General features: G+C 47.2%; 4 protein-coding genes; 2 read left to right on the top strand and 2 right to left on the bottom strand.

Moving 5' to 3' along the window:
- Nucleotides 1–4,035: 4,035 nt before the first annotated feature.
- GSTUM_00012188001 (uncharacterized protein) lies at nt 4,036–5,786 on the bottom strand (the record flags this gene model as incomplete). XM_002842396.2 has 2 exons in its annotated part: nt 5,594–5,786; nt 4,036–5,547 (listed from the first exon to the last, which is right to left on the bottom strand). Exons 1-2 carry the CDS (start codon nt 5,732–5,734, stop codon nt 4,036–4,038), a joined length of 1,653 nt encoding a protein of 550 aa, XP_002842442.1. The 5' UTR covers nt 5,735–5,786.
- A 1,522-nt stretch (nt 5,787–7,308) lies between these two features.
- Nucleotides 7,309–10,852, bottom strand: GSTUM_00012187001 (uncharacterized protein). XM_002842395.2 has 2 exons: nt 10,321–10,852; nt 7,309–10,105 (listed from the first exon to the last, which is right to left on the bottom strand). Exons 1-2 carry the CDS (start codon nt 10,489–10,491, stop codon nt 7,475–7,477), a joined length of 2,802 nt encoding a protein of 933 aa, XP_002842441.1. The 5' UTR covers nt 10,492–10,852; the 3' UTR covers nt 7,309–7,474.
- Nucleotides 10,853–14,735: 3,883 nt separating this feature from the next.
- On the top strand, nt 14,736–16,106 carry GSTUM_00012186001 (uncharacterized protein; the record flags this gene model as incomplete). Its single annotated transcript, XM_002842394.1, has 1 exon — nt 14,736–16,106. The coding sequence occupies one exon, from the start codon at nt 14,736–14,738 to the stop codon at nt 16,104–16,106; it is 1,371 nt and encodes a 456-aa protein (XP_002842440.1).
- Nucleotides 16,107–17,209: 1,103 nt separating this feature from the next.
- Nucleotides 17,210–19,441, top strand: GSTUM_00012185001 (uncharacterized protein). XM_002842393.2 has 3 exons: nt 17,210–18,076; nt 18,134–18,401; nt 18,570–19,441. Exons 1-3 carry the CDS (start codon nt 17,531–17,533, stop codon nt 19,070–19,072), a joined length of 1,317 nt encoding a protein of 438 aa, XP_002842439.1. The 5' UTR covers nt 17,210–17,530; the 3' UTR covers nt 19,073–19,441.
- The last annotated feature ends 1,003 nt before the right edge of the window (nt 19,442–20,444 follow it).

Genomic DNA, 20,444 nt, shown 5'->3' with positions numbered 1-20,444 from the left:
TTGAATCCTGGTGGGCATATCATACTACCAAGTGGGAGTTTAAGGTCAGGTGTGTTAATATTTTCCTATTCCTCCTGAATAGTTAAGTGCGTTGCTATGATACATGTTTCTTTTTTTTCTTTTTCTTTTCTGTTTTCTCGTGATAAGGATGTATGTTGAGCATTAATCTGGACATTCGTTTTGTCGCCATACTCCTTCAATGAGATTTAGGTCTGGGGTCTAATAATTCAAGAGAAAAGGTAGTTGTATATATATCTTTGTCTTTTAAAACTTTAGTATAACCCGCTGTAAGAGTCCGACTCAGAGTCTGATTTTGCACAGTATATTTACAGTCTTTAGTCTTGTACGATATTTGAAAGTAGAAATTTAGAGTATAGGAAAAGATGACATTGTGACAAAATTGCAATTTGCAATAATTCAGTTTTCTATTAGAGATATGTTTCAAGAGTTCAAGGTCTACGTTAAGTTTTCAAAATCAACAACTCTAAACCTGAATACTACTTAGGTAAGTAAATCAGGAAGCCATTTAAGAATTAAAATTTCCAGATAATTCACTGATTAAGTTATGTTGTTTGCAAAATAAACTCAGCCTACATAGAGGCATATAGAGGTGAATATGACTCAATGCCCAATCAGAGAAGACTAGGGAGATTGTAATTATATGTATCTTTCAGGAGTGAAAGAATCTTGACTGCTATACTTAAATATATCTTTTTCTCCAAGACTTTATACAAACATATAGTATTAGGGATCAACTTAAGTGGGGTGATGACTCTACAAGGCCATATAATATCAATAACCAAGCAGGATCAAATTATTAGCTAAGTTATATTTGATAGTACTTAAAAGATAAGCTTGAAAGAGATCTTGTAAAAGACCGGAATACTTGTTAAATAATTATTATCTACACTGCAGATGAGCCAGTAAAAATAGTAGATTCAATTTTTGTAACGAGAAAAATTTAACCCTATTTCCTAATTGTGTTAAAAGAGCCAATTACTTGTGCTAAGGTTGTGACTGGCTGCCACAACCCCTGGCTGTTTGCTTGCCCACAGTCTGGGATATTTATACCGAAATTTGGTGAACTTTGTACGTTTTAGATGCTTAGTTTAGGCACTTTTTGTTTAACAATAATCTAGTCTAACTACTGGTAGTTGTTGATTATAACTACAGTTTCTTTTATTAATTATGATACTATATTTTGGAAAATTTCCTGTATTTTTAATAATTCAGGTTCGAATTATCAATGCACTCTTTCTTTTGGTACTTTTAAAAACTTGAACCCCCATCTCTATTATCAGCATAACTAGAAGCACCTGCTATAGAAATAGAACCAAGGCCATTCTCTATAGTCTCCAAATTCTCACTGTTGAAGTCAATCCCTGCCTGTGACTGATAGATAATATAATAATATTTATAATAAGTTTGTTGATCTAAATATTAGGATTTCGGGTACCGGGAAGCCCTAGCCTTGTAAATTATGTATGTAAATTGTAAATCATATTCTGTAAGTTACGGTGATTTATTCTATTAATTTTTACGTAAATTACCTAACAGTGCGGTGGGAGTGGGATACAGTGTAGAAGCTTTGGGATTTGGTGCTGCGGGATGATTTTTGCGCCACCCTCGGCACGGACCACGGGAATGGGTATGATATGATGCGATGCTATGAGTCGGTATCTGGTATAACAAGGGCGTGGGGCTTGTGAATTTGGAGTTGGGGTGGCGGTTGTCGTTTATCCGCCGGCGAGGGACGTAGGTTGAGGGTATTTTTTTCTGGACTTGTTCACGCTGCTCTGATTGTGGGGAGTGATGTGAAGGGTGGGGGTTTCAGTTGGAATGTTTGTAACTAGTCATGGAAGGTCACTCGTGCATCAATCCCGGGTTGGATGCATGAGTCCCTGGTCTCCAGTTCTGCTGCTGGCTTTGGGGTACCTGGATCTACCTGCGGGAAGGGTAAGTATTAGTTCCTGTGGTGATGTTATGCGGAATGCCTGTCTGGCGCGGTGGCTAGTATGTCGGGGGGCCGGTTAGCCCCGGCCGCAATTAGCTGGGCCCAGGAATTCAATTCCCGCTCATAACGGGTTATGATATTATGGAATGATCCATCACGCAAAGCAGGAGGATTAAGGGACCATGCGTTATGGAGGCTGGGGGATTGAAACCCTTCACCTTTCTTAAATAGGCTGTAGGGTGGGTCAATCCGTTTACAGAGGCGGTAGAACCTGACCCCGGACCGTACACCTAGGAGTGAGGTCCGAGAACGGCGGGGTAGCAGAGGAAATAAAAGAGGAGAGGATGGAGGTGAACATAAAGACTTTATTTTTTGTATATATATATTTTTCGCTTCCAATGACGCAGCGTAGGAGTTGCAAATTCTGGATACTATCCAGACTCTCTCTCCAGTACGGGGGCAAGAGAACCGTCCCATGGGGAAGCTCTCTTACGACCAAACAATCATTATCCATTGATCTTGTAAAACTATGTTGCTCTCTCAGGGGGGTCGGGTATGGATAGTGGTTACCCTGCTATCCCGACCGCTGGACCAGCAGGCCTTGCAGAAAAGAGTACAGGATGAATGAAATCTCTGTGAACAGAGCTGCAAATGTTTTGTGTTTGATCATCACTCCGACTCCTTTGTACTAACGTATCGTACAAGGTTTGAGACAAATCCAGTTGTAATTTTAAGACTAGAGTACCCGTATAACATTCAAGTTCGGGGGCGCTCTTCCAAATCAAATGAAGCAAATCAACTTTCTTTATTTTTTTTTTTTTTTTGCTTCCCTTTTAATTATTCCTGCTATCCTACCCCACCCATCCCGGACTACACTTCCAAGTGCATGGTCCAGAGTCGGATTCCGCAGCCTTTTACTATCATAGCAGTTCGAATTTGAAAGGGGCTAAGGTCTCCAGTTCCCCAGCCCCATAAGGTAGGACTCCTTTATCCTCATGCCCTACGTGGCGAATCGTTCAATAATATCATAGCTCGTTATGACCGGGAATTGAGCGTCTGAGCTCCTGCTACGATAACTGTGACACAGGTTAATTGGTTCTTGACATGTTAGCCACTGTGCCAACTAGGTATTTCACATGAGATTACTGTGGGAACGGATACTTCTTTACTAGTATCATACATAGAGATATGATATGATAGAATCATTTTTTTCGCCTTAGGTTAGGGACAACGGTTTATATCATTATTTATTAATTCTATGATGGCCTACTCGACGTTTTTAAAAGTCGCCGGAATGGGAATTGAAATTAATAAGTGATCCACTTATATTAAAATCGATGGATTCACCGCGCTATATTTTGCGGGAACTACCGTGACTTAGGACACCGACACGTAGCTCGCATTCCGGAGACTTTAAAAATTAATAAATTATATGAGTATAGTACAATAGGAGCAGGTGGATCCTCAAGGGGGGATAAATTATAGACATTGATGGCTGGTTGGTGGCAACAAGATCTCTTTGCGTGTGAAGAAATAATCACACTTGCGATGTCGGGGATGAAAAAAGGTACAGTACATTTGGTTGAGACTGAGAGAAAGTTTGGACAAGCACCCATGGATCGACAAGTGAATAAGTACTACAATATTCCTGACTTACCATAATCCCATTCAGGGCGCCGTGCCCGACATTAAAGTGGGGCATCACGAGTGGTATGATATAGTGCCGCACCATAGCTGCGCGGCGGTTAGTCTCACAACGAGTGATGGTAGGGCATTAGTATAACATAAGGCAATCACAACCAAGAACCGATCGAAGAAACCATAAAACGAAAGCCACCGGAGACCAACCCCCTCCTTCGGCATCCTTTCTCGTGAGTCTCACAACAAATCAAGCTTATCCGATGAGACAATTTCAGCAACCTTTTCTCTAGGGAGCATAATACATACCCTTCACATACGCCCACGTCCAGAGTATTCACTCATTCTATAGCTCTGGTTCGGGCATATATTACCTAACTTAACACCCCAGAGCCACTTAGGTAAGCCCCTCTCTACACACACACAACTGCCAACCACCCTTCCTACCCACAAGCCGGTTCCTCCCCCTGCGTCCCCCTCTCCTCCCTTCCAACCCCCCCATCGAGTGTCACCCCCTCATTATCCGCGAAATCATCCTGAACCCTCCGCCAGCCGCGCGAGCCACCAGCGTACGCCCCTGGCCTGGCGTCTACTATCTCATCCCCCTGCTTACCCTTGCCCTTGCCCTTGCCGCTATCGTACACTGGCTTGATCATGCCTTTTAGGAGCGGGTTGCGGGAGTAGGCCCCACCTTTTGACGTCGAACTATCGGTAGCGGCGGCGGTGCCACCTCTTTCTAATGTGTCGTCGTAGGCTTCTTCTATATCCCCATCGTCACTATCTTCTCTCGGTCGTTCAATCTCCTGCATCTTTCGCACGGCCTGGCGTCCCTTTAGGTCTATCGCAACGACGACTTGGCGTTTTTCATAGTCTTCTTTCGCCCTCCACTCCATCTCGCGCATAGCCTTTTGCTGCTTTTTTAATTGTAGCGCGCGCTCTTGTGGTGTGGCCCACATGCTGCTGCCCATGGCAGGTGTTTCGAAGTCTGCTGCCTGATCGATAATCTTTGTCCTCTGAGCGCTGGTCGCTTGAAATCCCAAGAGACGATCTCTGTGCTCTGTGGCCTTCTTAAGGCCTTCATCATTGGTTTTAGGCGTGCTATCGTAGCTCGAGAACGGTTTTGGCGCGTGCACCACTTCCGGGCGTTTTTGCGTCGCGTTGTTTATCGCCATTCTTTCCCGGCCGCTTTCCTCACGGAGTTCACGGACCATGGATTGTAACTCCTCCGGGGGTATCAATGGTGTGTTGCAGAAGGAACAGGGCGCAAGACCCTCCTTGATGCAGATTATCTTCCCACAGGAGAGGCAGTTTGGCGCAGCAGAGAGGACCTCGTGTTTCATTCCCGCACAATTGCACTTTTGCGACTTTGAGGTTAATGTTGGATTCGTGGAGAGTTCGAGCGCTCGCAGGGCGGATTCTAGGTCTGTGAGTTCGGCGGATGCTCCTCGCATGGCAACACCGCCTGTTACGTGCACCTTTTGCGGGGCCTTTTTGACTTTTGTTTTGACGTTTAATAAGTCTGAGACTAGTTTCCCGCCGATATTACTGTTGCTGCTCTGTTGAGCCTTCTGTTGCGCTCTCTGCGGACTAGCGCTCCTAGGTGCCGGCGTAGCAGTCCTAGACACGGGTACCGAAGATGAAGGCGACGGTGAATCCACCGGCTTCGACGTAGGCCCTTTGCTGCCACCCGTATAGTACTCATCCTCAACGTCCTTCTTCATGTACACCGCTGCCGGGTTACCAAACTGTCCTTCCACCTGCCGTGGCCGGTTCGCATACCGGTTTATTGGAAGTTTACCCTTCTTTCCGCGTCTCTTTGCAGGTGGAGCATTCAGGGACGAGGTAGACGAGGATGACTGTAAAGTTGTAGATTCTCGCGTAGCTCTTTGTGGGAATAGTCTGGAATTGAAGTCTGAAATGAAGTCTAGAACTTCCTCGGTGCTGCCGAGCAGGCCCTAGCAATGTTAGCTCAGCCCGGATTAGAAGAGGGAGGTTTCCTACTTCAAAGTGGGAGCTAACTCCACTCGGATCGGTGAGCGAGAGGGCGTAAGTAATCACATCCCTCAGAGAGTCTTCCGGCAGAGGAAGAAGGGATTCAAGGCGGGTAAGTGCCCAGGATTCAGTCGAAGATTTTGAGCTCATTGACAAGGTGAGGTGGGGGGATGTTTCGGTGCTTGAGCTCCAGTGATGGTCGCTAAAATGTTGAAGTGGTGGCTGGTGGGGCAGCATGGTCTATTCGAAATAAGACATGCGGCTCCTATGCAGGGAGGCTTGGCAAAGAAGATTCAGATATTTTGCGAGTGACATTTCATGATGGGTACATAAAACCCAAATGAAAACAACACAAATGGCGTCCCAAACACTCATCAAAAAATTGGATAATTACTTCAAGTGAAGCTCTATTGCATATCCTCTCAGGTGGAACCAGGGCTTTGGCTGTATCCCTTACTATGCTGCTCGAGGAATGTAGATATATATTTTCTATCATATTTACTGAAAACAAAATAGGGGTGAAGATTGGGAAGTTTGGAACCAATTATCCCTTGCTATCATACCCATACACCAAGTAAGTTAAGTTATGGAGCTGCGCCAAAATCCAAGGTCCCTTGTAGACTACCATCACTTATTAGACTCACTAGTAGATTAAGTGCAAGTCTTATTCTACTAGTATATTCAATAATAAATTCTAGCACAAAGATACGAGCTATAAATACACTAGGAACAGCAGTCAGGGGAGAGAGTACTGTAATCCTAACGTGGCAGAGGTTTAATTAGTTGCAGAAACTAGATCCTCCTATTCCTCCACTCCCCCCTACAACACATCAGCAGAAATTATTAGATGCGTCCTGTGCGCCAGATGCAAAGAAAAGAAAAAAAAAAAAGATTATCATTACTAAATAGCTATTTCTCCAAAAAAAAAAAGAAGTGATGCTCTTTTAATTTCGAAAAACATTTCATTTTTCAGCTCTTATCAGCTTTGACGATTCTTACTTCACTATAAGTAGTACTATTGCAAAGTCTATATTATTAAGTTACTATCTTCTACTGCCTACTCCCTAACTCTTACAACCCATCATAATATAGAGCCGCCCCTCCCCCATTACTCAATACTTGTTTTTTTTCCAAAATACAACCGTATTGGAATACACTATTCCCAGCTTCTCGTATTTAATAAGATAATATCACTCCTCCTCCTCCTCTCCCGCACTTTAATCTTAACGCTTCCAGCGTCATGGGCAAAGCCTCTTCATACTTCCACATTCAAACCCCTACTATCTTAGATCAATTTCCAAGTTTCCCGTGGCCCCCTTTTCCTCTTTCACATATTCCCCTACCGACCGCCCCAGCTCCGGGAGATCCCCGCACAGCAAGAATCGACCAGCTTTCACAGTTTGATCGGTATAGGCTGGCCTACAATCGCACGGGTTGTGTTTTGATGTTGCGAAATTCCATTTATAGTGCGATCACTGCCGATCACTCGTGCTGGAGTCAGCTAAGCTTCGCTAGGTTCGATCATGGATATGATAAAACCCCGGCACGGAGGTGCTCAATTTGCTGTGTTAATACTGTAGATCAAATTTTGATTTGGATTGCTTCTCTGGATTATCAGTTGGAAGGTCGTGAATATGGATGGCCGTTTTCAGTGGAAACCTCTTACACTACTCATCATTTTTGGCACCCGCCTCGTACTACCATCCGCCGCTTATTCAAAGAGACCCAAGCCAACAACATTCATTTCCCATCATAAATTATACCTTATAAAATTATTTAATTGAGAAACAATTGGGCAAAGGGGAAAACAAGGGGGGGTGGAGAAAAGAGACCACTAACACCGACGTTAAAAATGCGAAAATAATATTAGCCCTATTGGGGGATGCTATCTCATGCAATCCTGATAACAACGCCGATACCCAACCCACTTGCTTCTCTAACACAACAACCTAAACACGTCCTTCCTTTTCTACCTATGATAGCATGAGTGCCTATCATTGAGCACCATGCCCTTGCTAGCACCTCACTACCCCCATCTACACCGCCGGCTTCGATGACAAGGATGCTATTTCTGTCCTTAAAACTTTCTTCTGTTAATGCGTCTACGGCAACAGACTGATAAGGAAAGTCTTTATGTAGTAGGTGTCCAGTTTTGACCGAGTTCATGCTGGCTGGGGGCTCAAGACATGGGAATGAACTGATGAAAAAGACGTCGTAGGTGAGCTTGACCTCGAGCTTTTCGTTTAGCGGGAGAATGGAAAAGTGAAGCTCAACTTCGTAACGTGAAAGCTCCCCAGCCAGCTCCCCAGGCTCTCTAGCGACACCCTTAAACACAAGGCCTTCGAGAATAACATTTTCCTCCTCATTAATTTCATCTCGTGGCATAGTGAAATCACTCGACAGCACTGCCCTGCTGCCTTTGGGCCCCTTTCCCAATGGATTTGACTCTTCCTTAATGGCATACGGTCTTTTAGCCCTCGGCTCCTCGTCCAGCTGCACCATTACAGCATCAACCCATCCGTCATCAATAATCCCGACCTCTCCGAGCCCGCTCCCTAAACAAGGTCCAATCCATCCTCCAACCTCCCTCGACCCATCATACCCGGCCAACACCTTGCCCACGGTGCTGGATGAACTCCACCACGTCATTCCATCGTACTGAAATCCACTATACAGATTTGCGCGGAACCCAAGCTTCTCGACCGCTAAAGCATCACTCTCCAGCAGTGTAGAGATGAGAAAGTGAGGCAATCCCTCCCCAGGAAGTATCAACCCGGAGAAGTACGTCCTTGAAAGCCACCCTCCAAATCCCATCTCTTTCGGGAATCCAGATCCCCTCCCACCCATTCCGAAGCTACTATCGGATGATATCCCGGATGATGGCAGCTCCCTGACCCTCTTTGGCCTTACAAATGGTGGAAAATACCCATTCCCTCCAGCTCCAGATAATGGAGTATCCAAAGGTGTAACAGCCATAGACTGCGACGGGGTTGAAAAGCTTGACGGTGGGCTCAACTTCTCCCGCAGCATGGCGGATAGAAGTTCTATCTGTGGCCATTGGAGGCGTCTAGCGAAATATAGCAGCCCAGAGAGTTGCCTCGTGTGATTCCGGGGCCAAACAAAAGCGTCGTAGGATCTACCCAAAGTCGATTCGTCATCGCCACCTTCCGACTCGCTCTGATCCGTTGGTGATGGCTCTGAAGAACGACTCGAGAACCATCCCTTCTTCGCTGGTGTTGGGGGAGCTTCTGTCTTTTCTTCCTTTCCAACTTCGCTTTCGACCAGTTTGACGTTTTCGAGCCATCGCCGTGCCAGGGCGATATCCCACTCAACCTTCCTAGATCCCATGGTTTTAGACTCGTCAAGTAGTTCGTTCCCTAACCCCATCGAAATAACAGAGGAGTCTCCAGAGTTTGCCTCGCTGAGTATGGCATCCATCCTAACAACCAACTCGCACCCAAGGAGAATTTGGAGTAATAGCCAAACCTTTTCAGTGTTACTCCCTAGAGGGGCAGCTCCCCTCTCCCCATCTTCGTTGTTTGGGGATTCCACCGTGGGGTTCTCCCCCCACAAGATCTGCCCTAGCCGTATCCTCCATCCCACAATCGAGAAATCCAGCCAAAGCTTCTCCATTGCAAGGGTTTCCCTCAAAGCTACAATCTGAACCTTTAAGCTATATGGATCGTGGAGGTCGGCTGTGGTAATTCGGGTTGGGGGGTACAATAGCCTGGTAAATAAGTTTGTGTAAAGCTCCAATGAAGAGTACTTTTCCAGTATCCCTCGCTGTGCCCCTCCCTGTAGTGGCTTCCGTCCATTGGGTAGTTTGCTTTTGGTCTCGTGATAGATTTCACCCAACTCTTTTAACCTCTCAAATATGTATCCCATTTCCACTGTTCGCAAACCTCCTTTTGCGTTCCCAAGACTAGCTCTTCTTGTTTCTCTTTCCCTTCCTCCTCCAGCTATTACATCATCATCCTCTTCCTCATCCCTATTCTCAGAGTCACTAACGGGGTATTTCAAAAAGTACTCCCACCCACAGGTCCCTGGCTCGATCCCTTGAAAAGAAAGCATGCTCGGCTCCTCATTGACCAATCCATGATCCGTCGTATTCTCATACCCGCTCAGCGCACGGTGCGGTCTCGAAGTGCACAAAGAAAACGCCGCGTGCTCAATCGGGGGACAATCGGACAACCCTCTCCGATCCTCCGCATCCTCGTCAAAAGGAAACATGACCCTAGGTCTCAACCCCCCGGAAGCCTTCTTGCCAGACGCCGCAAAGACAGGGGCTCCAGAGAATAAGCTCTGGATCTCATGTTGCGACAGCACTGTAGGTTCTGGGTTAAGGTTGTGATCCGGGGCTGTCCATGTTGGATTATTTTCTTCCCTTGTAGGCGAGGTTTGGTCTGGCCTGTCCCTTGTTATGGGTATTGAAGGACCACCCTTCTGGTTCAATTTGTTGTTGAGTGGTGTTGGATCCGGCCTCCCATCGTTTTGGTGAGTAGGCACATGCGGGACGGGTTTCTGGTTACCGATTAATTTCTCGTACGTTTGATAGAATTCGTCCATTCTGGAAAAAGCAGAAAAAGAAAGTATGAAATGGTGGGAAAGGGAGGTGCAGGAAGTAGGAAAGGATTGTAGGTGTGTATGTGTATGTGTATGTGTATGTGTATGTGTGGTAGGGGGTTTTTAAAAAAGTGGCAGAGTGGGAAGACAAGAGATAAAGCTCAAAAACTTACAGTAAAAGGCGTTGGTACGCGTGAGTGAGTGCGGCTCGTGGAGGAGGAGTACCGGTACTTCCCCAAGGTTTTGCGTATGGCACCTAGGAAGCTCGATTTCGATATTCTACTATGCCAACGACGATTATGTGCTGCCACTATCTCGTGCCCCTCCCCCTCCTCTCTCGACATGATAATTCGTTTGAAGGAAAAACGCATGTATGATGAGTTCTCAGGAAGGGGCAAGGTTATCTTCTTTTCCTTCAGAAGCACAGACACTCGTGAGAGAACCCGCCTGATTGTCCGTGTGCTTGTTGGGGGATGAGGTATTTTTTTTTTGAAGATGGACGGACAAGCTTTTGCCTGCTTTGCTTTCCTCTTCATCTGATTTGTTCCAACCCACCCCTCCCATACCACGGTACTATTTTTACTGCGCATTGCACACCCGCAGCAAAGCAAGTTTGCCGGCACGATAGTAGTCTAGCTGATGGACCGGCTAATTATCGATTTTCACCAGAGGGTGTTGTCGCTCAAGGTCTGGTTTGAACCTTTTGATAGCTCTCCGGCCGAGATTCTGGTCAAGTTCGGGGAAGCTTCTCTTATTTTATTTTATTTTTTCGAGGGAGAAATGAGGGCCCCTCTCGTCCCAGTTTCTTGCCAGCGATCATCGGAGGGCCACCATACTCGTACTTGGGCAAGTATCTTGGACCGATAATTGGTATGCGGCATGTGATATGTCACCGTAAGTGGCTGTCTTTATCGCACGCACAAATATTCTGAGCATTTGCCTTTTCAACTGCGTTTACCTGACCCAGTTGGCTAGACCATTGAAATAGCTTATATGTCAGCTGCTCTCCTAGTGCTACCGATACTACAGTATCATACTTGTGTGACAAGTTACTGGTATGATACATGCAGTACGAGTACTATACAGTTCTGTACCCGCACGGTGCCAAGTAACCGTTCTGCTCTCCTTGTGCGGAAATATCATAGAAGGGTTCAATCCCCGGTTCCCCATCATAATAACATAATTATTATCGTGCTTGCAGAAACAGAGCCTGGCTTTCTCCAAGGCAGCTCTCCCAATCTTGAAAATAAGGAAGGTCTCACCTATGGCGCAACAAGCACTCCATCCTGTTCCATCATTCTTCTAGAAAGTACCGGTAGTCTTGTTAGAACTCTACTGGTGTGATATATACCAGTAATCAACGAATCAACAAACCGGAAGCCCAAACCTCAGTGGAAAAAATACCGTTATCATACCACTGGTATGGTATCGTGGGAGCAATCCCTAACCACCCGCGCGGAAGACAATCCCGGATTCGATCTCACTACTCGTAGTGCTATAATATCCAACGAGGAACAAGTTATCATAAGTCCTCCAAAATTATAACCACCACCTCCTCATCCTCATCAATCTATCCGTCCATCTCCCTCGTCTCATCCGAGATTATCTTATCGATAACTCAACACAAACGAACAAACAACCCGCAAATACCGGTACCGGTACTATGCTGTACTGTACCCTGTCCGGGACGGTAGGGATAAACAAATTGAATAAACTCTTGGCTGGCGCCACCATCTAACGGCGAAAAGGCCTCTGTGGCTCCCTCCCCCACTCTTCCACGACAGCTACGACCCTGCGTCGAGCTCGAAAAATTCCGAAACTTACCATAGCACAAAAGCTCGGACGCAGAAGGTGCTGTGGCTTGCCGTAATCAGCAAGCCGAAATCAGGAGACCTTTCTTGCCCTTTTGTCTTCCCTCGTAGCACAACAGTTTATCTACCGCACGACATGATCACCCACTTTCTCCCCGTCTTATCTACCGTTGGACAGAGCAGTGTAGAGTATAGTTGGGGATATTATCATACCGCCATCAGCTGCCACTATGCTACGCTAGGGTACCCGCAGCGTATGATACCGTGCGACAGTAGCCTGCCCACGTGGGTGTTTGGACCCGGGTTAGAGTTGAAGGGAGTTGCTGTGTTTTACTTGACTGCTGCTTTGTGCAGTTAGAAATTTGGGGTAGAGTACTATACATTTTGATGAACTTGAGTGTAAGCCACTGAGCATCCACCGACAGGCCAAACCCTTGTTCGGGTAGATTTGGATTATCTACTCGAGTACCGTACAGTATACGGCGGCTATGATGGAGGACTACGTAGCTCTGGATTGGCACGACAGGAAGGTTGGGAGCGAGGGAAGGGTGGCGACAAGGTATGTTGGTCGGGAGACATTCCAGTCAATCACCAGTCTGACAGGGAGGCCAGCTACGGAAAGAGCATCTTAGTGTAACGTTCAGTGCTCGAGTATAATATTATCATATCAAGAACCAAGGGAGGCTTAACAATTTCACAGTACATCACTCGACGAACTCAAATTTTGAAGGAGGTTAAGGGGCTGCTTGGCCCCTAAGTAAACTGGCCGCAGCACACGGCCAACGGACGAACATCAGAACAGCAAACCTAGGATAAAGCGAGCTATAGTCCCCAAGATTGTCTAACCTTTCTAGCCATCCATTTCCATTATCCAGCACTTTCTCGATAAAAATGTGATGCGTTAGGGGTCCGGAATACCAAAACACTCAGTGCGAGCCTCTACTTGTCGGCTTCTTGGTCTCGGCTTTGACACAGACCTACCAAGCTCAGATGTGGGCTCTCGGTTGGCGGGTGAACTTGGACTTGAATGGTAGCAGTGTTGTATCATACGCTGGTCGCGAGATGGTTGGTTAGAAGATTTTGTAGTAGGAGGAGGGGGCTTTGGGTAATCTCTAGCCGAGAAGGTATTATCATATCGATGATGACAATATAGGTATGGACCTGAGTGTTTGGAAGAGGGTGGAGGGATCGACTTGTATCGTTGGGTTTAATAAATTATGCATACTATGGTCCGACCAGGCTGTGGCGACTGCATTTGGATGGGTGCTCGTTTATTGGATCAATTGCTCCTACCTCAAATAAGGCAATATTGTGTATGGTGGCTACTTCCTAAGCCTTGATATATGATAAGGGGGTGGAAGAAAGAGGGAGAGAGGGGTTGACAATTGCGGTACTCACTCTTAAAAGGTTCCACTTCCTGGGCATATCATTGGCGCATCCGGGTGGGAATGTAGAACGCTGGTTCATCCTGAGAAGCATTCCATCGCCACCTGCCATCACAGCAATACCATCCCTCCACCAAAACTCCACAGCCTCGCACAATAACTTTCACAACCTTACACACGCTCAAAGGGGCCAAAGAAGGGGGGGAAATCTCCAAAGATAATTCAAATTAACCTAAACAATATATTCACTATCTGAGCCCCCACCTCAAGACCCCGACTGCGCTCCTAATTCATATGAATAGGAAACCTCAACGAGCTAGGATCATCGAACACGAAATACCCCCCAGCAAGCCCATTCCACTCACACCTATGCGCAATAGTGCTCGCCGCAAAGCCAGCGCGAAAGCAATAAATGTAGTCCTTGTACGGACCGCAGAGCGAGACGGCCGCACTACTCAAACCATCAGCCAACGAGCCCTTTCACAACTTCCGTTCTGTCCTCTCATGAGATGGGAAAAGGGAGAGTACATACTTCCCAAAGTGCATCATCTTTGTGCAGTGCGACCCTCTATAATTCTCCTGCACGCAGTGCTGGTAGCCCAGATTGTTGAGCCTGATAGCAGCGATGTCGACGTCTACGGCGCTCGGGGAGCCTCCGCTTGTCTCGCACTTGTACCAGCCGTCGAAGTCACCCATGCCCGTCACATTCCCGCTAGCGAAGTAGCCCGAGACCCCGCCCTCGTCCTTGGTGTCGGTGGCGTAGGGGACGATGGCCAGGGCGAGGTTGTCCAGTTCTTTGGTGACGTCGGAGGTTGCGTCCCCGGAGGGGAGGGCGAAAACGAGGAGGACCTGTGTGAGGAGGGTGAACAGTAGGATGAGAAGAATTTTGGTATGCATGGTTGCCTGTTTTGACCTGTTGTTCGAGGATAAGGAGAGTTTGTTTTTGTTTTTTGTTTTGTCGGTTGGGCTTCCGTTCGTGGAGGGGGATTTGGATTGTTTCCAGATGGGGGGAAAAGGTGAATGTGAAAGGGGCCTTTTATAGAAGGGAGGAGATAGTAAGGTCCTGCCCCGAGGTTTAGTTTCGTGACAGCAGCATAATATGCTGAGCGCGAGAAGTTTAGTGACGATACCATTCCCCGAGTGATGTTATATGATGCCATCAAACTTAAGGAACAGATCTGATGCAACAGAAGCGCATGCTATCTCGTGTACGACATACATTGAAAATAGAAAAAGTGCTTAGAGGACTCTCTGGGAAGATCCATGCATTTGAGAGAATTCCAATTTTCGCTTTTCCTAATAATGAATTTTTTGATACACCGTATAATACTCAAACTCTGGCATCAATCCACTTATATCTGCGATCCTACCTCAACCCCCGTCTATCATACCATGGAGACAACGATCCAACCAACGCCTCTTTACTACCAAACCACCAGCGACACCCTAGAACAATGGACACCAATACTCTCCAAACCATGCACCTTCACTCAAGAAATATTCACCTCGGTTATGCACGAAATGATCCTCAATCCAAATTACAATTCCAGCTGGATTCTACGAGCTGATATCTTGTCTGATAGCCCTACACCCCCTCTCCAACTAGATATGAGCATTCCTAGGCCAATGCTAATACCAAATTTTACGCCAAATCGGACCGTCCTCCGCCGCTTCGTACCCAGGAACCCACAGCGTGACGCGGCGGCAGAACAAACATGCACATTTTACGAGGGGAGTCAAGATAGGCAAGCACTAGTAGTCTACCAATCCCACTCCGACACGCCCGAAGCGTTACCGTATTACCTACCAACGGTGCGGGCACTTGCATTCTGGTATTCGCAGGACGGGGAGGACGGGAAAAGTGTGTCCATATACTATCGCTTATTCCCAGACGTTCCTCTTAACAACCGGTTGGAAAGAACCGCCCTCCATCTCCTTACCAGGATCCATAAACTCGGCAACGGATTCACAGCGGGATATACCAAGCGAGTCTATCACGACCAGATAATCCCAAGAGAACACTTTCAAACTACATACCTCTCACTTCGCGAACGGCATGCAAAGCGGTTAATCGATAGATGGGTAGAAAATACTGATCCTGGGAAACATGTATTCGAAGACATCCTCATCGCCGCATTCCTAATCGAGTTATGGAAGGACATGGATCGGGGTCTAGAAGCCGGCTTCGTAGATATTGGTTGCGGAAATGGTGTGTTGGTGGACATCTTGATCAGGGAGGGGTACACAGGCTGGGGCTTCGACGCCAGAAGGCGAAAAACCTGGGGTGTTTTGGGCTCAAGCACAGAACAAAACCTTCATGAGCTGGTCCTGGTACCACGATTGCTGGGTGGCAATGTAGATGATGGGATCCATGACGGTGTCTTCCCGGCCGGAACTTTCATCATCTCTAACCATGCTGATGAGTTGACTCCTTGGACACCGCTCCTAGCTATGGACTCTGAATGCCCGTTTTTGATGATTCCTTGTTGCTCGCACGACCTCTCTGGTCGACGGCATAGACAGCCGGGGAAGGGGAGTCAATATGCTTGCCTGGTGGAGTGGGTAGCTAGATTGGCGGAGGATGTAGGATGGCAAATCGAACGGGAGGTATTGAGGATACCGAGCACGAGAAATGTAGGGATCATTGGCAGGAAGATTGGAGAAGGTATGACGGTCGAATCAGTACTAGAGAGGGAAGGAGGTGGCAGTGGATGGAGTGAACGGGCGTTGGCATTGAAGGCTGGGGGGAATAAGGGGCATTAGATGGGTTGGGGATGGAAGGAGCGCTGTTCACAATTTAACGCGGCATTTAGAGATATATTGGTTGTAGAGTACAAACTCTGGTATGAATAGGAATTCGAGTTGCCATCAAATGCTGTTGAACGAGCTGTGGCATGGCTGTTGGACCGTGTGTCGTAGCAGCGAAAGCACTGTAAAAGGCGCAGATGATGTTGAGAATTGATTTAGAGAACTTATGATAATACAACTAGTAAATCCATCGATATCGCAGTACTGTTCGCACACGCACAGGGTAGCGGAGGGGTCTCGGTATGGAATTGATTTTACAGCGCAGCACTGTACAGGACATTATTTCCTAATGCAAGGAGATTCGCATCTCTCTCCCTCTCTCCGATGAAGTCGTATAATAACTCCAGTGGTTAGACTAGACATAGCCCAGTACTCGAGTTCCAGTGCCTTGCTGGTGGGGCCGCCCCACGCAGTGACAGGAACAGTGAAATGGGATCCTTGACTATGTCTCTTGTCATACTGTATCATAGTCTACGAGGCACTAATCGTACGTCACTATGTCCCCATATACAGTAGAGTCTGGTCCAATATCAATTCCAGAATTAAGCTTCTCAGATCGGCGAGAGAGACGCAACGTCTAGGAGGTAGGCACGGGACTTCTGGGATCCGAAAAACAGTTGGATAATTTTGACAGAAAATCTAGTCCCCGGATTTTCTTTTGACGGATGATTTGGAAGATCTTGGCTGGGCAATTCAAGACAGTCATAGAGTGGATGAATTACCGTATAGGTCTGAGGCGTGGTTGAGCCTCGAGGCTTGACTTTTCTATGGATACCATACACACACTGGGATGCGGCCCCGTCATATCTCAGACCTTTCACCGTAACAGCGCCGTAGAAAAGAAAGAGAAGGTAGAGTTAAACCATCGTTTCTGTGCCCCCTCCTGCAGCTGTCCTAAGGCCAACCCTCCGTCCCTCTCAGTTCGTAGCTCTCTGCCCTTTCGTTTTTGCCGCCTTCTGAACACGCGTCCTTAATTGTTAGGCATTCCTCTTCTCCTGGACTACTTCTACTTCTTTGTCCCCCCTCCCACTCTCTCGTCATCATCACCTCCCCACAATAATAAACGATCCGACCCTGCATTCCTTTCCCCCTTCTTGGCCCACAAACAACGAAAGAACAATACAACAAAGGGCACCATCTGCATACTAATACTCATGCCGGGCGGTCCACTCACTCACGTTATAGCTTCGGCTCTATTCTACTGGGGGCAAGCTCTCCCATTTATTCCCACATACATCCATCTCATCACCACTGCACTCTTACCCATTGTTACCGGCTCATTTGCATCCCTCAAGCGTCCCGGAAACGCCGCCCGTCCTCGACATGGGGATCAAAACTTTGACCAGGACGATGCCGAAAAAGAAGATCAACCATCTCAAATGGAGAACTTGACAGCTTCCGACGCCCTTTGGTTCCCCGTGACTGCTGGCTTTTTTCTCGGGTCTCTCTACTTGATCATTAAATACCTCGATGATCCCGCCATAATCAACAAGATCCTCACCTGGTACTTCTGTGGGATGGGGGCGTTTGCTATCGCAAAAGGGTTCTCGGATTCTCTTGGCGTGCTTGTGACTTACCTTTTTCCAAGACGCTACCGTTCGAAGAGGGACGGGAAGCTTTACATTGCTGGTTATAACTCCTACAAGGTCAAGGGAGATGAGAATATTAAGTGTGAGAACTCATCAGTATCTTCCATGCCCCAATTCACGGCCAGGTCAATGTGGTCGCTTCGTAGGGCTCTCTACGCGAGATATACCTTAATAAGCGGTGGCACGAAGAATCCGTCGTTCAAGGCAACATTCTGGGTGGGAGATCTTGCTGGCTTGGCGGCCGGGATCCTTGCTGTCGGGACTTATGCACTCGGAGGAAAGCACTGGTTATTGACTAATATCATGGGCACTAGCTTTGCGTATGGAGCCATGCAGGTTGGTGCACTCCTTCCTAGCTTCCCGAAACTCGATACTCATAATTGCTCGCCACAGTTGCTATCCCCAACTACATTCACAACGGCATCTATCTTGCTTGGTGCTCTTTTCTTCTATGACATCTTTTTCGTTTTCTGTACCCCCATGATGGTTACCGTTGCTACAACTCTCGACGTCCCCATAAAGCTTCTTTTCCCTCGCCCAAGCACATCGCCCAGTGGTCCACGGGCTTTGGCGATGCTCGGTTTGGGTGACGTTGTAATTCCAGGCCTTGTCATTGCCATGGCGCTGCGATATGATTTATGGAGATTCTACGAAAAGAAGCGTCTTTTAAACCTAGCCAATGCCGAAAAGGAGCAATCCACACTCACCGATGCTGATGGACACGACCTAAAACGAAGGAAGAAGGATCTTGCGGAAAAGGCCAAGGAGACTTATGTGAAAGTAGCCGGTAATTGGGGGGAGAGGTATTGGACCGGGGACGAAGACGGAGCGGAGTTCAGCAAATTCTATTTTTACATGTCTCTGGGAGGATACTTTGTGGGTATTCTCACAACACTTATAGTCATGCATGTGTTTAAACATGCCCAGCCGGCCTTGTTGTACCTGGTCCCAGGAGTGTTGGGCAGTGTTTGGCTGGGTGCTTTGATTAAAGGAGAACTTGGGGTAATGTGGAATTACAGCGAGGAAGGAGAAGAAACCCCCGGTCCGAAAACTCCTACCGATGGAGGCTCAAAGAAGGGCGAGGGGAAGGAGAAAAAACCTGCCACGGAGTCGACTACGAAGGAACAGAAATCGGGGAGCTCGGAGGAAGATGCCTCGACAGAACTGGTTGAAATTGTGCGGGATGAAGAATGGATGAGGATTATCCTCACGAAGAGATCAACAAAATTGCAGCCATTGGCGAAATCTAGTGCTTGTTCTGAAGATAGCGATTTCTCTGGTGCTGCAATGTCCATCTCCGCTGTGAGCTCTATTTCTGAAGACGAACGATAGACCGCGGTTAAATAGATTGGATAATTTTTGCTACTCTCACACTTGGTTGTCTCTTTCATTTTCTCGTGTGTCTAAAGACTATAGATGGGATAGGGTTGGGGGGGGCAGGATCTTTGTTTTTTCTCCCTTTTAATTGCCGCTTGCTGTTCTCTTCTAATGTATATAATATGACAGAAGGAGTTCCTTTCATATTGCTCATGAAGGATCCAGAAACATGTCTATGGGATCCTACAAGCATAAGATGTGGGGGTGGTTGAAAAGATATCCTGGTCATAACTAGCTATAAGGGTTCAAATCGACGAAGGCTGGGAGGCCTGTTAGCATTGAATTTCTACCCATGGTAAATAAATAATACACAGATGGTGTCAAGCTTTAGCCGCGTCGTGTCTGGGTTGCGAAGGTATCAGGTAATGATTCCGAACCAACCACTGAGGTGGTACTGTACTCGTACAGTACAGTAGACTTTAATCATGTCGAGAAGAGGAGAGGAGAACTGGAGTAGAGCCACGTCCGCAAAGTCCTCATACCCCTCCAACCCCTTGAAAATGCTTTCGCTAGCCCTCTCCTTCTGTTCAGTAAGAAAAAAATTGTGATATGTGATAAAGGCCGACAGTGTTCCGAGAGGGATATGCGAAAACGGTCACCTCAAAATGCTCTTGTTAACGGGTATTGTTCTTGTGGTACTGTACGAATACAAGTACAATGAAGGGTATCTATCATACGAGAACTTTCCGGACGCGGCCGCATTCCTAGCCTCTTTTTTTTAATATTTAATTTATTTTTATTTTCCCAAAGGAGACTTCTCACTCGTCCTCCACAAACGTCTTGAGTTTCGTGCGCAGGCATAGCTGTCCCTCGACCACACACGTGCAGTCTGACAATCCAATCGATAAACACTCGCGCCAAGTCACCCACAATGGATGATCACGTAATGACAGGGGAGTTTCCTCCGCCTTGACCACTTTATCCCGACTACGTTGCAACACCTCGAACACGAGAACCGACAACACCTACGGCCACAATGCCACGACCAAACAAGCGAACCTTAGCCTGTCGGCGAGCATCAGGGATTGGGCGTGCAAAGAGACTACGACAAGAGAGAGTAGTTGGCGCACTAGCGCCCATAACTTCACAAGCAATGATCGCAACCAACACAGAGGACGAGGAAGAAGAAGTTGGACCATCAGCGCGTAGGAGAGGAGAAGAGGAGGAGCACAGCGTTCCTGAGCAGGAGGAGGGGGAGGTGGAGGTGGAGGTGGAGGTGGAGGAGGACAAAGATCGAGAGCAGGGAGATGCAGAGCAGAATGGACATGAATTGGAAGCGCACGTCGGGGAAGCGGGAGGAGGACCGGAACTCTATTCTAGTTTCTCA

Source organism: Tuber melanosporum (assembly GCF_000151645.1).
Source record: "Tuber melanosporum whole genome shotgun sequence assembly, scaffold_98, strain Mel28".
Taxonomy (NCBI): domain Eukaryota; kingdom Fungi; phylum Ascomycota; class Pezizomycetes; order Pezizales; family Tuberaceae; genus Tuber; species Tuber melanosporum.
This window is presented reverse-complemented; position numbering and strand designations above follow the sequence as displayed.